Source organism: Phascolarctos cinereus, unplaced genomic scaffold (assembly GCF_003287225.1).
Source record: "Phascolarctos cinereus isolate Bilbo 61053 unplaced genomic scaffold, phaCin_HiC Scaffold_5;HRSCAF=322, whole genome shotgun sequence".
In the NCBI taxonomy this organism is placed as follows: domain Eukaryota; kingdom Metazoa; phylum Chordata; class Mammalia; order Diprotodontia; family Phascolarctidae; genus Phascolarctos; species Phascolarctos cinereus.
In genome coordinates, this window is record NW_027555958.1 from 26537510 (window position 1) to 26555197 (window position 17688).

Below are 17688 nucleotides of genomic sequence, written 5' to 3' on the forward strand. Positions count from 1 at the left end.
AATTAAACAGGAAGAAAGGTAGATGGAGCATCATTGGGAAATTGCAAAGCTCTTCTGATAACCCCAAACTTCTCCCAAAAATAAAGACCCATCTTTTTTAGCACCATTACTCTGCCAATGTTGTTATATGATCCCAAGACATGGAATCCAACATCTTTGAAGAACAGGAAATGACTATCACACAGAGGGCAACAGAGTGGATGGGAGCAGGCTGTACCTTATGGGGAGAGAAGTGAGCATTTATATAGCACCTACTTGTATCACGCAATGTGCTAGCACTTTTATTTTACAAATATTATCTCATTGGATCTTCACAACAACTCTGTGAGGTAGATGTATTATCATCCCCATTTTACATTTGAGACAGAGATTTGACTTGCCTAGGGTCAAACACATAGTAAGTGTCTGAGGCTGGTAATGAACTCAGGTCTTCCTGGCTCCAGGCCCAATACTCTATCTGCTGTACTATCAGCTGCATCCCCCCACCCTGGCCCTCTCTAACAATAAAATACAAAAATATTACCTGGAAGGAGTGGCATATTAAAGCTATACCAAATGCCACCTTAACTTCAATGAACCATGTCAGATTAGGCTGCTGGCTTACCTAAGTCATAACAATAATGCCATACATAACATTTTACATTTGTATAGAAGTTTAGAAAGTGTTTTTAGGCATGTAATTTCATTTGTGAGGCAGGGCAGGGGAAGTATTATCATTTTATAGATGAAGATACCAAGACTCATTAAGGTGAAGGGACCTGTCCATGGTCCTCTGGCTGGTAAATGGCTAAGCTTGGCCTTGGCCTTAGACGTGGATCTTCTGGTAGAACCTAGAAGAGCTAGGCCACAGGACAGGGGAGCTTAAGTGGGGTCAAGGACAGGCAAGCCTCAGACTCCAGAGGGGTGTCAGAGTTTGGAACTGAGGAATCTCATTAGGGCACTGGGCACCCAGAGTAGCAAGAAGGGTGTCCAAAAAGAGAGGAAATGGTAGTATAGTGACAAAGTACATAACCCTCACTCCCCCCTTCACAATTTCAAGTCTCACCCTGGGCTTCTTAGCACCCCCTACGAGCATCTGTAGCAACAATGGTGGTGGTGAGCTAGCTCTGGGATCAGAGTCAATTTTCAAATACTGAAGTCACTTGCCAATGGGTGAAGTACATAAATCCTAGATGGGGGTGGGAGGTGGTAATTCTTGTTTTCTGAGCCAATCAGAAACAATAAGGGAATTGGGGTGGGGTGGAATCTCCACCAAGTTTCCATGGCTTTCTAAAAGATAACTGATAATTTAATGAGTCATACATTCTAAATCCTCACGTTGTCTTAAAGTTTTCATTTTAAACATATTAAAACACTTTGTTTGGAACGTCTGTTTTTAGCTTGTACATCAATAAGATGCAGACTCTTTTTTTTTTTTAAACAAAGAACTCCATTCAGACTTTGGCTGAGTTTGCCTGAGAATGGTAGGCTGGATTTGGAGATTTGTTGCCCTTTGGACTTCAGCTTATTAACAGCAAGTTCTAGCCCTGGAGGTCTTCACACTGACCATCAGGTCCCCAGTGACCCACCTGTGTGCTAAGAATACCAAGAGTGATGAACAGACCCTGCTTTCAAGAAGATTACAATCAAATGAGGAGAAAAATCTGAGGTCCACTTACTTGCCCTTGAGATCTGAAAGGTTAACATGGGCTAACTAGTCAAAACTTCAGAGCAGCATTGTTTTTAATTGTGAAAAACTGGTTACAACTTGAATGTCCAGCAACTGAATAATGGCTGCACAAACTGTGATACATAATACCCTAATGCAATTAAGAATGACCAAAAGGAAGGAAAACAAGGAAAGCCAATTGAAAGGATGAGAAGTACAGCAAGTTTTTCCTATGATCAGGAAGGCGAGTCAAGTGATCTGTGTGAGGAAGGAAGAAGGCAGCAAGCAGCTGCTGCCACTGACCCCCATGAAGGCACCAGACTTCTGATTCCTCCCCACCCCCACCCCATTCCAGGTCCACTTGTAAGAGCAGAGTTGGGCCAGGCTTCCCAGCCACTAGCTCTTCTTCTGCCAAGACAGAGGAATGGCAGTAACTGTGGCAGAGGAAGGCAACTTGGGGAAGTGTGGTCACCCGGGGAGCTTTCTCTGTGTCTTGTGTGCATTCTCCTGTGCTGTTCACATCCTAGGGGAGAGTATGCCAAAATTTTGAGTGATGATGACCGTGTCACAAGGTTATCACATGTAATTCTTGTCCACATCCTTCTGTAAATTCCTTCCTATAGAGGATCCACACAGTGCATTGGAAGTCTGTCTCTGCTTCTATTGATGTCTTGGGGTACCAGTTTAGCACATCCATCCACTAACTCTATTTCTTGACACTTAGCCATCCCAACCCCTTTTCCATTTATTCTAGTCTTTGAAGATGCTTTTAATACTCCTCACATGCAAGCCAAGGTATATAATATGCCTACGTCCATGCAACCTGAGTTTTTTCCATTGTCATTCTTCTGAGATCACACTGTACCATGATTCAATTCAATAAACATAGGTTAAGTTGTTGTAATCATTTAGGCTTGACACAGGCTTATCTGATAACTCAAGACTGAGATTGTCAGGAAATAAAACACTCACAGTACACTTAAGAGTTAATAAAGAAAGATACGTCCTTGGTCATAGCAGGGAAAGGATGTTCAGCAAGGATACAGCATTGATTCCAACTGGGTATAGCCTCCATGCCTCTGTGTTGTCCATAATAATCTGTGGTCAGACATTTGCAGGAGGAACTAGGTGACAACTCATAGCCTAGCTTTTGTATTCTGGGCACTGGGAAGCTACATCAAGATCCTGAGCTTCTAGTCCCTTTTGAGTCAAAGAAGTTTTAAGGATGATTTCAAAACTTTTTAAGGAAAAACTAGCCTCCCTGCATAAGGCAGGACTTCAGAACAAAAGTGCCTACTTAGTGGCCAGTGTGGTGTTAAGTCAACAACCACGTGCTAGTCAATGGGAGAAATACAAAGTTCCAAAGATTTAGTTCCTGCCTCAAGGGGCTTCCAGTCTAGGAGGGAAATGTGGCACTTAAAAGGATAACTTTAAATACAGAAGGGATATAGATATAGATATAGATATAGATATAGATATAGATATAGATATAGATATAGATATAGATATAGATATAGATATAGATATAGATATAGATATAGATATAGATATAGATATAGATATAGATATAGATATAGATATAGATATATAGATATATGCACTAGAGATGTGTAATACTTTGTGTTACAGGAAGATCATTTCACCAGGGGGAACCAGGAAAGGCTTTGTGAGGAGACAGCATTTGATTTGGGATTAAAAGGATGGGTAGACCACATGTACAAAAATATTCATAGCAGCTCTTTTTGTGGCGGCAAAGAATTGGAAATTAAGAGGATGCCCATCAATTGGGCAATGGCTGAGCAAGTTGTGGTATATGAATGTAATGGAATACTGTTGTGCTATAAGAAATGATGAACAGGCTGACTTCAGAAAAACCTGGGAAGACTTGTATGGTCTGATGCTGAGTGAAGTGAGCAGAACCAAGAGGACTTTGTACACAATAGCAGCCACGTTATGCAATGACTAATATTGTTAAACTGAACCCTTCTCAGCATTACGAGGATCTAAGACATCTCCAGAGGCCTTGGGATGGAAAATGCTGTCCACATCCAAAGAAAGAACTATGGAAGTCGAATCGCTCTCACTTATTTTTACCTTCAGTTGAGTTTTGTTTCATCTTTCTGATGGTTCCTCCTATTGGTTTTAATTTTTACTTACAACTTCACTAATGTGAAGATATGTTTAATGGGTATGTAAATGTAAAGCTTATGTCAGATTGTGTGCTGTCTTGGGGGGGGAGGAAAAAGGGAGAAAAGATTTTCAACTCAAAAGCATATGGAAAAAAAATTTTTTTTAATTAAAAAAAAAGGATGGGTAGAATTTCGGATGAGAAGAAGGGGGCATTCCAGGCTTAAAAGATGAACTGCCCAAATGCTGTATAGCAATGGAAGAAAAGTAGCATTTAAAGAGATGGGCTTTTGTGGTAATGAGTAATTTGGGATCATGAAAGCACCATTTGCTTTCAAAAATGCAGTCCAGTACCATATCCTCCAATGCCATAATGGGTCCAGTGAATTGTCCATTTGTAACCCCTGTCCCAAAATGCATTAGCATAATATTGTTTGTGGATAGGAGCCATTGGAAAACCTTGCCATAAATAGGAAATGCTCCTTTCACTTCAACTCCTTATAGTGTGTCCCTCAGACTTAGGTGAAGATATGTCTCTCTTTTCTGCACAGCTCTTGATATAAATACTCAGTAGATCGTTGAATAAAATGAGATCCATAGCTGCAACCATCACAGAATACTGTATTATATAACACTAGCTAGGAGACATTTTGCTGGAGAAGAGCTTTTAAGCCCTGGGGGCACAGTGGATAGCATAATGAACTTAAAATCAATAAAACCTAAGTTCAAACTCTAACTCAAGCACTTACTGTGTTACCCTAGGCAAGTCACTTAATTTCTTTCCACCTCAGAATACTTCTGTACAAATTGGGGATAATAATAGCAGCTACTTTACAGAGAAGTTGTGAGAATCAAATCAGATAACATGTAGTTAAAGTGCTTTGCCAACTTTAAAATGTTATATAAATAGTGGCTACCATTATTATTATTATTATTATTATATTATTATACTGAATCAAATGCTTTTTTTTTGGAAATAAACAATAGACATGAAGGGATTCTATTCTCTTTCAATTCTTCAATCAATTGTGTAATTCTGAAAAGGTAGTTGAGTCTTTTTTTAAAAAAAATCTGCAAAAGCCTCCCAGTTTCCTTTTCAAATTTTCATCAAGAATACCCATAATGAGTTCATAGATCATATTCTTAAAGATTTTATAGAACTGAGAAAGTGGGCATAGGAATTAGCAGTATTAGTTTCTTCTCAGCCACCTTTAATATTTTTGGCAAAAGAACTATGATCTTTTACATTCTTTCAGAATCTTCCTCTCTTTGAGATCTTGACAATCAGTCTCCAAATACCTTTAAAATGCATTGCTTCCAGCATACATCTCATATATATTTGATCAGATCCAGCCATTCTTCCTGACTTCATCTTAAAGGCCACAGTTGCTTCTTCAAAGTAGATATCAAGATGATAAAACCCACTATTCCTACAGAAACCCCACCAGATTTGTTTCATCCTGTACCTGTATTACTCTCTCCCTGCCAGTTTAATTTGCAATTACCCTGGGGACAGTCTCAAACCAAGTTCATTGTGGATTTGTCTTTTTCAACTTCATTTCACTAATTTATGAGGTCATATTGTTTGTGATTCTCCATCCTCTTTCATATTGCTTGGCAAATGATCTTGTACTGTAACGTAAACCCATGTGGCTTTTGACTTCCATGTCTCTCCACTTAATGAGGTTAAGTGCTTTTGGGTTGGGGCAGTTTTTTGTATCATTTGGCCTCTTCATTGTGGTGACTGTTTTGCATTGTACATTAGTTTTAATTCCCTTAGAAACGCTGATGAAACTGATGTCTTTACTTTTGTCCACTTCCCAATTTTCAGAGTTGACAGCTAGCTCAAGTAGATCAGGTTGGAGCTGCTGTAATCCTATACCATGCTATCTTTTTATCTTTATATTTCTTCGAATTTGGCATTTGCTTTTATATTTTCTCCAACCCATTGAAGATGTGGCTAAACACAGATAAGTATGACACAAACGTTCATCCATAATCAGTCCTTTTTGATATAATGAATATCATTTTCTCACATCATTTGACCCCTACCATGTCTAGAACTTCTGAGCTTCTTTTCAGAGGCAATTCCACACAAACACATGTAATAAGTGTCTGCTGTATGTAAGGCACTATGCTATCGACCAATCAAGCGGTATCAACACCTACCTAACATCTACTAAGGTGCTGGGAATACAAAGATAACAGCAAAACAGTTCCTGCCCTCAAGGAACTTACATTCTGTTCATGTTAATTTGAAAAATATACAACTGTATGTAACAGAGATAAAAAAAGAGGTAATAGAGATTTTTAATGTCACATATATTCCTCTTTTTCTGTTCTTTGAATAAGGAAATGCTTATGTCTTTTGATATTTGCCAAATTCATAGTAATACAAAAGTAAAAATCATATATATAATTTTTAATTTTGTATTACTATGAATTTGACAATTTGATTTCACTTTTGTATTACTATGAATCTGACAATTGATTTCACTTTTGTATTACTATGAATTTGACAATTTGATTTCACTTTTGTATTACTATGAATTTGACCGTTTGATTTCACTTTTGTATTACTATGAATTTGACCGTTTGATTTCACTTTTGTATTACTATGAATTTGACCGTTTGATTTCACTTTTGTATTACTATGAATTTGACAGTTTGATTTCACTTTTGTATTACTATGAATTTGACCGTTTGATTTCACTTTTGTATTACTATGAATTTGACCGTTTGATTTCACTTTTGTATTACTATGAATTTGACCGTTTGATTTCACTTTTGTATTACTATGAATTTGACCGTTTGATTTCACTTTTGTATTACTATGAATTTGACCGTTTGATTTCACTTTTGTATTACTATGAATTTGACCGTTTGGTTTCACTTTTGTATTACTATGAATTTGACCGTTTGATTTCACTTTTTTTATTAGTATGAATTTGACAGTTTGATTTTACTTTTGTATTACTATGAATTTGACAAATAATATGAGAGGCACATAAATAAGCATTAGACACAGTAGAATGTGATGAGGCCAAAGTACAGAGACAGACAACCTGCTCTTGAAAAATGTGAGGTGGGGATTTTTAGCTGGAGTCATCAGGGAAGGCATCAAGGAGAAGGAAAGCCCTGAGCTGGACCTGAAAGGAAGAAAAAGATTCTCATAGGCAGAGGTGAAGAGGAAGGGCATTCTAGGTAGTGGAGAAGACATGTGCCTTCCCTAGGCTGAATGTAGACATCTGGGAGTTATTTTCACACAGGTGAAACTTGAACCCATGGGAGCAGTTGAACCTGGGGGAGAACCAGTAGAGGGAAAATCAGAAAAGACGAAAGAAAAATAGGGCAAAGACAGAACTTTGGTTGGGTGACACCCCACTCTTAGGGTATGGAAAGAATAACAAATCAGTGAAAGAAACCAAGGAGATACAGATTGAAGACTAGAGTCATATCATGGAAGCAAGAGAGAGAAGCAAATGTAGGATGGAGGGATGTTTAGGAGTACCAAATGCTGTTACAATAATCATGAGTAATAACAGTAATAACAATGTACTTAATATGTGCACATGTTAGTTCATCCAATAGAATGTAAGCTCCCTGTGGGCAAAGGATTGTTTCATTTTTTTATTGGCATCCTCCAGCACCTAGGAGAGAACTTGGCAAATAGTAAGTACTTAATAAATGTTTTTTCATATTATCATTATTATTATAACAGTGACAACATATATAGTGCTTGGTTTTACTAAGCCTTTACATACATTAATTTCCATGGAGGCAGTAGGACGTAGTAGAATGAGCTCTAGCTTCAGAATCAGAAGTTGTTGTTACTACTGTTCAGTCACTTCCATCATGTCTGACTCTTCCTGATGCCATGTGGAGTTTTCTTGGCAGAAATACTGGAGTGGTTTGCCATTTCCTTCTCTAGTTCGTTTCATATATGAGGAAACTGAGGTAGACAGGGTTAAGTGACTTTCCCAGGGTCACACAACTAGTAAGTGTCTGAGGCCAGATTTGAACTCAGGAAGATGAGTCTTCTTGATTCCAGGCCTGGCATCCTATCCACTGCACCACCTGGCTACCCTTGGGAATCAGGGGATCTGTGTTCAAGTCCAGCCTCCAGTCATTTAGTCTTCATAAGGCCTCAGCTTCCTCATCTGCAAAATGACCATTGGACTCGATGGCCTCTGAGAGCAGCTCTAGATCTATGTGTCCATGAACTATGATCCTATAATTTTCACAAGTCATAAGTCTAAGAATGAATGAATGAATGAAGCATGTGTTAAGATCCTACTATGTGCAAAGCACCATGCTAAGTGCTGCAGGTACAAATAGAAATTAAGACATTCCCTGTGATGGGATGCTTGTGCTTGGACCCCAGTCCTAGGACCATGTCTCTCCCCAGTCCAAAGATCCTAGCTCTGGCAGTAACTCCTGAGTGAGCCCAGTTACAATAACAAATTACAATTACAAATTACAAGTTACAATAACAAGCTGACCTCTGCAGAATTTCCCTCCTATAATTTAATTTGGTGGTGAAAGGGGGTGGGGCCAGATGGCCAAATTCCCCTATCTGGCTGCCACATGTCCACGAGCACATGATGCCTTTTGTGGTGGGATTTGTGGGTAGCTGTGATGACTTTCCTAATCTTAGGCAAACAACCATCCTGAGATGAGAATGCTCAGGCTACTTGGGTAGCTCAGGAGATCCACAGTTTCCATCAGAGGGCTCACTCATAACCAGGGGCAGTAGCAGTGGCCACTAGGATGAAAGTAGGCAACAACAGAGAAAAAGCACCTGCAGACAGATTCGGAGAGATTGCCTGAAGACAACGGCAGCTTCAGGGATTGTGACTTCCGGGGCAGGAGAGGGAGATGTGTTATCAAGGGAGTCTAGTAAAACACAAGTCCTCAGAACCTAGAAGGGGCATCGCTAAGCAGAATAGCAAGAGGACTTCACAAAGAATGCAAAGGGCTTTCAGGGCTGGGACTTGACCACACAAGGGCTCTACAATGCCAAGTTTGAACCAACTCTCCCTAAGGACCTTGGTGTACAAGGAGAGAACACTCTCCTTATTTGTTTGTTTGTTTTGTTTGGGTGGGAGATATTTTGTACCAATTGTTTGTACAATACCTTCTTAGTAAATCCCTTTTTTAAAAAAAGTTAATGGAATGCAACTAGTTAATGGGAAGTAGTATGCTCAGTGGATAGAACACCACACCTGGAGTCAAGAAGACCTGAGGTCAAATCTGGCCTTAGATAGTAGCTGTGTGACCAAGCCACTTAATCCTTTTTGCCTTAGTTTCCTCATCTGTCAAATGAGCTGTTGAAGGAAAGGGCAAACCACTCAAGTATCCTTGCCAAGAAAACCCCAAATGGGGTCATGAAGAGTTGGACATGATTACGACTGAACAAAAACAAAAGTATGCCAATGAGGGCTCAGGGACAACTGTGTTAGAAACCTCTCCAACACTTTAAGGTTTGTTCTAAGACCCCAAGGAGAGTCTGCTACCTCCTAGGGCCCCTCAACGGGATATGAGTGCTCAGCAGGGGAATAACCCCAGAGGAGTTACTACCCAAGAACATCTAAGTGAATATCGTTCAGCTCTTCCAAGACTGTATCTGCTCATCTTAACAGTGCTAACAACTAAATGAATGTGTGAGGAACATACACAAATGACAAATAAGTGTGTTCGAAAGGGATTAAATGCCCAGGAGACATCAGAAGAGACAGAGATTCAACCTTTCCAGCCTCCTCACATATTATTTCCCTTCCTGAACTCCGTAATCTTGGTCATTTTTCTATTCTTCGCAGAATCACAGAATGTGAGAGTTGGAAGGACCTCAGAAACCCATTTAGTCCAACTCATACACAGAATGAGTCCCCACTATGACAAACGTGACGAAAGGTCATCTAGCCTCTTTTTGAGAACCTCCTAGGACAGAGAGCCCACCACCGCTTAAGGCAACCCATTACATTTTTGGACAGCTCTAACTGCTGACATCAATTTTCAGTTGCCCTGTTTGTGATTTCTATCCATTTCTCTTTGTTCTCTTATCTCTCTGAGTCTTTCCTCAGTCTTTCAACCAATCCATATAACATAGACTTAAGATTCTTCATCAACCCAGTTGCCTGGACATTCCAGCTTATGATCAATCACTCCAGTAAGGTCTGACAATGCCAGAGTGCAGTGGAACTATCACCTCCCTATTCCTGGAATCTGCATGCCTCTTAATACAGCCCAAGATTTCATTAGTTGGTTTTTTGTGCTGTCTCACACTGCTGACTTACATTGAGCTTGCAGTCCACTCAAATCACCAGAACCTTTTCTGAATAACTGTTGTCTAATCATGCCTCCCTTATCTTATACTGCATGTACTTATGAAATTGATTTTTCATACCAAAAGGCAAAACTTTACATTTGTCCCAATTTAACTTCATGTAATTTGATTATGCTTGAGCTTTGTCAAGACCCTTTTGGATCTTGATTCTTTCATCCACTGTGTTAATCATCTCCCAGTTTTGTGTCATCTGCAAATTTGATGTGTATATCATCTATTCCTTTATCCAAATAACTAATAAAAATATTAAACATAACAGATCCTTGGGGTACTCCACTAAAGACTTTCCACTATGTAGACTTTGAATTGTTAACAAGGACTTCTTGAATCTGGTCATCAAATGAGTCCTGAATCTATCTGATTGTCTAATCCATATCTCCCCAACTTCTCCACAAAAATAGTCTGAGAAGGGGGAAGCTAGGTGGCGCAGTGAATAGAGCACCGGCCCTGAAGTCAGGAGGACCTGAGTTCAAATCTGATCTCAGACCAAACACTTGACACTTACTAGCTGTGTGACCCTAGGCAAGTCACTTAACCCCCAATTGCCTAAAAACAAATAAACAAACAAACAAAAATAGTCTGAGATACTTTATCAATGGCTTTGTTAAATCTAGGTACATTGTATATATAGCATTCCCCTCATCTGCTAGCCAATAATCTTGTCAAAAAAGAAAAAGAGGAGCAGCTAGGTGGCATAGTGGATAGAGCACCAGCCCTGGATTCAGGAGGTCCTGAGTTCAAATGTGGCCTCAGACACATAATACTTACTAGCTGTGTGACCATGGGCAAGTCACTTAACCCCATTGCCTAACCAAAAAAAGAAAAGAAAAAGAAATGAGGTTAGTCTTGAATGACCAGTTCTTGATGAAGTCGGGGAAGTTATTTGTATTACTTAATGATCCACTTTAGAATTTTCCTAGAAATCAAAGTCAAATTCATGAGTCTATGGGATTCAGTCTCTGTTTTCTTCCCATTTTTGAAAATCAAAACAATATTTGCCCTTCCCCAATTTTATGGTAACTCTCCTCTTTTCCATGACCTTTCAGATATCACCAACAGTGGGTCGGCAACCATATCTGCTAGTTTTTTCAAGAACTGAAATGTAATTCATCTGGACCAGGGGACTTAAATGTGTCAAGGGCAGAGAGATACCTTCTTACTATTTCCTTTTGTATCTTAGGTATCAACTGTTTACTTATGTTTGTTCTGTGTTTCCAATATAAAGGTCATTCTCCTTTGCAGAGAAAACAGAAATGAAATAACAATTGAACCTACCCATCAGCTGTCAGTTATCACCATTCCCTCCTAACTCAAGCAAGGGTCCTATCTTTCTTCCGATCCTCCATTTTCTCCCAAGGTAGCAAAAATGAAACAAAACCCTCTTATTGTCCTCAGCTTCCCTTGCCAACCTCAGCACATTTTAAGTGTTAGCATTCCTCATGTTACTTTTATAATGCCGTACTATGTTTTGATCTTTACCCTCTGTTATATGGCCTTGTTTCCATCTTTCTTTCAGGTGTAAGTTATTCTATGAGTTTACTTTGCATCCCTATTGATCTTTTCAGATAAAGCCCGTTTTTTTTCTCATTGGAACTGCTTCCCTTTGTATCCTCAGAATTTCATTCTTCAGTATCTTCCATCCTTCCTGGATTGAATACTCCTAGAACATTTAACTCCATGGAATCTTATCTATCTTTCTTCTGAAATTTGACTTAACCAAAATCTAAAGTACATATCATACTATATTCAGACTTCCTCCCTCTCCTCTATAACAAAGTCTAGAATGAAGTAGACACTTTTCCCTCTGGGTCTTTATCATTTCTATGCCCAGCAACCAGTTCCTCCCTGGTAGTGAGAATCAGAATCAGAATAGAATTTCCCCTTGTTCATTCCTCAGTCTTTTTATGAATGAAATTATCCCTACAGCAAGTCAGGAAGGTATTTACTGCTCTGCTTTTGACAGATAAAATGTCTGGATAATTGAAGTTACCCGTCACTGCTATGTCATGCCTCTGTACTAGCTGTGCTCTGTTTTCTAAACTCCTCATCTATTTCCCCTCTCTGTCCAGGTAGCCTGTGGTATACCCAACAACAAAGTCACTTTCGTTTCTCTCTCCTTCGGCATTCAACCCAAGGACTCTCCACTATTCTTTCCTCCTCTGGATCCTGGCTTTCTCACATAAATATACCTTCTTCACATACAATGGCATCCCTCTCTCCTTACCACCACCACCACCACCTTATATCTAGCCTACTTATTTTGAATAAGATATACCCATCCAAATTCACAGTCCAGTCACGGCTTTTATCCCACCAAGTCTCGGTGAGTTCTGTGAGGTAAACTTTGCCTCTTTGCATTAGCCTTTTTTCTCTTTTCTGTTATTCAGACTTCAGACATTTTTATGTAGACCCTCGAGGCCATGGATTTTACTACTATTTTCTTGGATTTTGTAGCCTATGCATTTCTGAGTGTTTCAGCTGCTTATTCTTCCATCTTCCTTCCTCGGGGCTACTCTTTCTATTTGGGAATACACACACGCAGTCCTCTCCCTCCTTTATCCTTTTTAATTTAAAACTCTTTTGATTAGATGTGTAAAACACCTGGAGAACACATTCCAACCGGTCTTTGTTAGGTATACTCCATCTGTAGCCAGGAATCTGCCATCACTCAATGTTTAAGCTATGGTGCAGAAGTCTAAGTCTCACTCTTGGATACCACCTTCTTAGCCAGCTGTTCACTTCCCAAATTGATTTTTTTTTCCTTTTCTTTGTCCCTTACCTCAGAAGACACCTTGCGCCCCTGTGATCTTCAGTTTCTTGCCCAAAACTTCATAGTCATTGGCAAGATTTTTAGGTTCCTTCTATAAGTGTCATTTGTACCATATGATTCACCCGAAGTGGGTGACTGTCACCCATTTGGCTTTCTTGGGAGACTCTTTGTTGCACATTGGATACATGCCATGGGCAGGATAGCATATCTCTCTATCACTCTTGTCCAGTCAACAAATAGCTCCCTCAACACCAGCCTGAGCAGGAAATCACCAAGTACTGCCATCCTGCTCTGCCCCCAATACAGTATGGTACCTGGCACACAGCAGGCACTTAATAGGTGCTTCCTGATTGAGGGATTGATTGATTCAAGGAAGGATTCTTTAAGGTAGAAAGTATCAGGCTCCAAGGGCAAAACTTGAAGGAGGAGAAAGACACCAAAATGCAGAGAATGGGGCAAGAGATCAGTGGGAATCTGTTCCAGTCATGGTGTGGTCACATGTGCAAAATCATGGAGGTCAAGATGACATTCTGAAACAGTGAATGGTCCAGTGAAACTGAAGCATGGTGTACATGAAGGAGAATGCCATGAAATCAGGCTCACATGTAGGCTGTAGGTGGCTTTGAATGCCAGGATAATGAACATTGAAACTTTCTAACCACTAGAGCCATCCAAAAGTGGAATGACCTGAAGGAAGTGCCCAAACAGAGGCTTGACAACCATTTGGGAGGTCTTCGAAGTTCCTTCCCACTCTGAGAGTCCATCAGCTAAGCACAGCCAACTGTCTTCCCTTTACCCAGGTAGCATCAGGTCCCAAGTTGTGGGCCATGGGATATCTTCACAAATCACTGAGCAGTCCACAGAAACCCTCCCCTCTGCCTGTTGCTTTGGATCTGTACTGCCAAATATTAATGCTTGAAGGCCTATTTACAAGGCTACAGCAAGGAATTCATCTTCTGGATCTGTTCCTTCCTTCTGCCATGTGCACTCTCCCTTGGTATATGGGCCTGGTGGAATTGAAGAAGTAAGGATCTTTGGGTTTCTGCCTTTACCTCTACATAATGATATAGTAAAAAGAGAGGACCTCCATTCAAACCACACACTATCTGTGTGACCTTGGGCAAGTCACCTTCCCAGGCCTCAGTTTCCTTATCTGTAAAATGAGGGGTTTGGACCAGATGGCTTCTAAGGTCCCCATCTAAGGTTCTATCTCTCCTAGCTCTAAATCTCTGCTCCTAACTTTCCCCCCCCCAGGCTTCAGTTTCTTTATCTGTAAAATAAGGGAGTTAGACTAAATGTGCTCTGGGGGCCCTTCCAGGTTTAGACCTCCGATCCTGTAAGGCACATCCCCTGGCTGTTCTCAGTTTCCTCACCTGTAAAATGAGAGAGGTGGGACTTCGTGGTCTCTGAATTTTCTTCCAGAAGTTGCTGTTCATAAGCGCATGGACCATGGCGCTTTAGCTGCCCTGAGAAGTGGTGTGCCTGCCCTTCCAAAATGCTGTAGGCCCTCCTTTCCTGCTTGCCTCCAATCTCCCTTCACTCCAAAGTCAGAATCATGGCAGGAGAAAAAGGAAGAAGTGTTGCACTCCCCATGAAGCAGCCGTCCTGTGCCCTCCCTCCTCTCCTGCTTCTCAGACACCGAGTTTGTATCAAAAGGAGGTTTATTGGGTTCAGGATTTATATGGCTCTTGAGTCAGTGTTTTTGCCTCAAACTGTGCCCTTACACACATGCAGTGGCTGGCTCCTGGGCAGGAAAGTTAAAAACAAAAGGCTGGATTATTCAAAGATGAGCCATCCTTAGAAGACTATCTCTGCCTTGCTTTTCCTGATCTACCCCCTAACAGCCATGCCTGTGGCCCCTTAGCTTGTTCAAGCCTGCACTATAAACAGCTTTGAGCACCAGCATGGATCCATGGAAAGAGCACTGTCTGGAGACTCAGAGGACCTGGGTTCAAATCCCACCTCTGACACTACCTCTGTGACCTTGGGTTAATCTCTTCAATTCCTCAACCTCAACTTCCTCATCTGTAAAATGCGGGGGAGGCGGGGGAGTTGTGCTGGATAGCCACTGAGGTCCCTTCCAGCTGTAGCTCTAAGACCCCATAAAGGGGTGAGGAGCCTGCGTGTGGCCCTCTGGGTCCTCAAGTGTCACCCTGAGGTTTGAATTCACTCAAAGGGCCACACTTTGGCCACATGTGGCCTCGAGGCCACAGGCTCCCCACCCCTGCCATAGGTTCTGTTGAGAGAGAGGAAGACTGTTTAATCCTCCCAGAGCCCTTGGTCGGATGCTTCCTGAGTCAGGCAACAGGCAGATTCCAGGTCAAGCAGAATGCCTCGGCCAGAAATCACTTCTGGGCCAAAGCAGCTCCAGGCTGACATGTCCCCTCTTTTCTTCCTCTTCATCTCCCCTCTCCTTTCATTTCTCAGAAAGGGCTTGAACTATTAGGAAGTTTCAGGAGCCCACCAGAGGCAGTAGTTTGTTTGGGGTGGGGGCAGGGGGCAGAAAAAGGAGGATTTATTTGGGGCTCCAGCTTTTTTCATGTTTTTCCTCTTTCTTTACATTTTGAAAGCATTTCTCACTACATTGAACGTCTCCAGGCAGAAAAATAAACAAGCAATGTTAGGAAAAAGAGGCTACTCTCTCAACTCTCCCCAAACCCACACCAGCTCAGGAACCAGGGGAGACCAGGGTCTTAGGTAAGTGGAATATCCATCTCATCCCATGCCAGGCACATCACCCAGCACCCAGAAGACAAGGTGGTGTAGTCAGGAGGGACTCTTGCCCTCCCCAAGCCACCACCTCCCCCCAATCTGCACTCCAACTTTTTATCCTTAGGGCAGAAAAACACCTCAGGAGATCAACTCTCTGTGAGCTATTGATATAGGCAGTGCTAAAGCTCTCCTCTGGGGCTGTAAATATAATCAATTAAAACCAGCCAGACTCAGGAGTTTTATTACAATATTTGCTTTCCAACTGGGATAGCTCTCCACTCCCCCAACTCCCCATGACTTGGATCTTTGCAAGGCTCTCCTCTCATCCCTGTCCCTCCCCTCCCCAAGCCTGGCACACAAACACACACACACACACACACACACACACACACACACACACACACACACACAAATGTTCACATACACTACCACTTCCCACTTCCTCCCTTAAGGACTGTAGATTGGTCACATTACTGAGCACCCAATCCCTCCAAAAAGCTTCTTTCACCAGGTGAAGAGATATTTAAGAGGAGAAACTTGCCAGGTAGGGAAATCAAGGGTCTGCCTTCTCCGCCGCTCCTCACTTCCTCCGGGGGACCCTCTGCTCCCCTTTTCTTGGTGTTGGGGTGGCCCCTCTCCATGTTGCTCTGGTAGCCGCATCAGGTATCTGGAGCTGGTGAGCTATTTTCCTGGAGATTTGTAAGCCCATCAAGGGACCAGCAGCGAAGGTGCCCAGAGTCTGCAAAAGAGTTGACAGAAAACTTACTGCCTGTCCTGAAACCAGTTTATCATTTATTCAAAATAAATTTCCTAAATAATTCACACCTCCCCACCCCATCCCCCTGGTTTAGGTAGGAACACAATAGTAGCACCAAGAATCTAATTACAGCTGTGACAGATGTTTAGTTATTAATAAAGCCTCAATGTCACCGCAGGGTATTACATAACCAACTCTAACTGGCCGGGGAAGCCAGCCCTCATATTTACAGGTACTTTTCCATTCATGCTCTCCTGGGCTTTGCTATAGTACAAAGACTGTGGGTAGAAGGGGTGGCAACAAGCCAGATTGGAGCTAGTGGGGAAACCCAGCCCCATGCTGGCATCCTGCAGCTAGCTGCCTTTCTGTTGGCAGCAGGAGAAAAGAATGGGAATTTAGGGTGAAACGTGCCCCATGAAGGATGGGAAGGGATTATTGCCTACATCTTCTGGGTGCCTAGTGCCAAACATAGCAAGTCCTTTAATAACCTTTCCAAGCCTTGATTTCCAAGTCTGTAAAATGCAAGTAATAATATTTCTAGGGTTTATATCTTAGGGTTTCTGTAAAGACCAAATGAGATAATATAGGAGGGGAAACATGGCTTGGTAGATAGAGGGCTGGCTTTGGAGTCAGTACCTCTAGACATAGATACACAGAGAACTATGGAATTTTTTTTAGTTAAAAGGGTCACCTAGAGCAGCTCATCCTGAAAGGAATCCTCCTCTTTAGCAACACACACTGAACAAATGGTCTTCCAGCCTTTACTTGAAGACCTCTAAGGAAGAGGAATCCACCCACCCCAAGTCTGATTCCATTTGCAAAAGCTCTAATTATTAGGGGTTTTTTCCTGCTATCCATTTGCCTCCTTACAAATCCACCTCTCCCCTACCCCTGTACAGGTTCCACCCTTTGGGTCAAACAGAACATGTCTGATTTCTCTTCTACATGATGGCCCTTCGGATACTTGAAGTCAGAGATCATGCTCCTTCTGGGTCTCTTTTCTCCCATCTAAACATCCCTAGTTCCTTCCAGTCCTCATATGACATGGACTCAAGCTATCCCACGATCTACGCTGTCCTCTTCTGGACTGTCTCCAGTTTATCCGTGTTCTTAAAGTGTGGTGTCCAGAACTGAACGTAGGATGAGGTCTGACAGTCTCCTGATCACTGCAAGCCAAGCCTCTCTTAATGTAGCCCATGATCCCATTCATTGCTTTTGGCTGCCGCCTCATAGTCCATTACAACACACAGACACAGCCCAAACTTCTTCAAAAGAAAGATAGAGTATCTTAGAGAAGAAAGAAAGAGACTGGAAGATGATGGAGGAGG

General features: G+C 41.6%; 1 protein-coding gene across 1 annotated transcript in view; it reads right to left on the reverse strand.

The window, feature by feature from the left end:
• Nucleotides 1-16338, reverse strand: part of CALN1 (calneuron 1) — a 468953-nt gene extending 452615 nt beyond the window's left edge. The window contains exon 1 of the mRNA XM_078154728.1: nt 16141-16338. Within this exon, the coding sequence (XP_078010854.1) occupies nt 16141-16263 (123 nt within the window). The 5' untranslated portion in view covers nt 16264-16338. The remainder of the gene's footprint in view (nt 1-16140) is intronic.
• Nucleotides 16339-17688: the final 1350 nt, after the last annotated feature.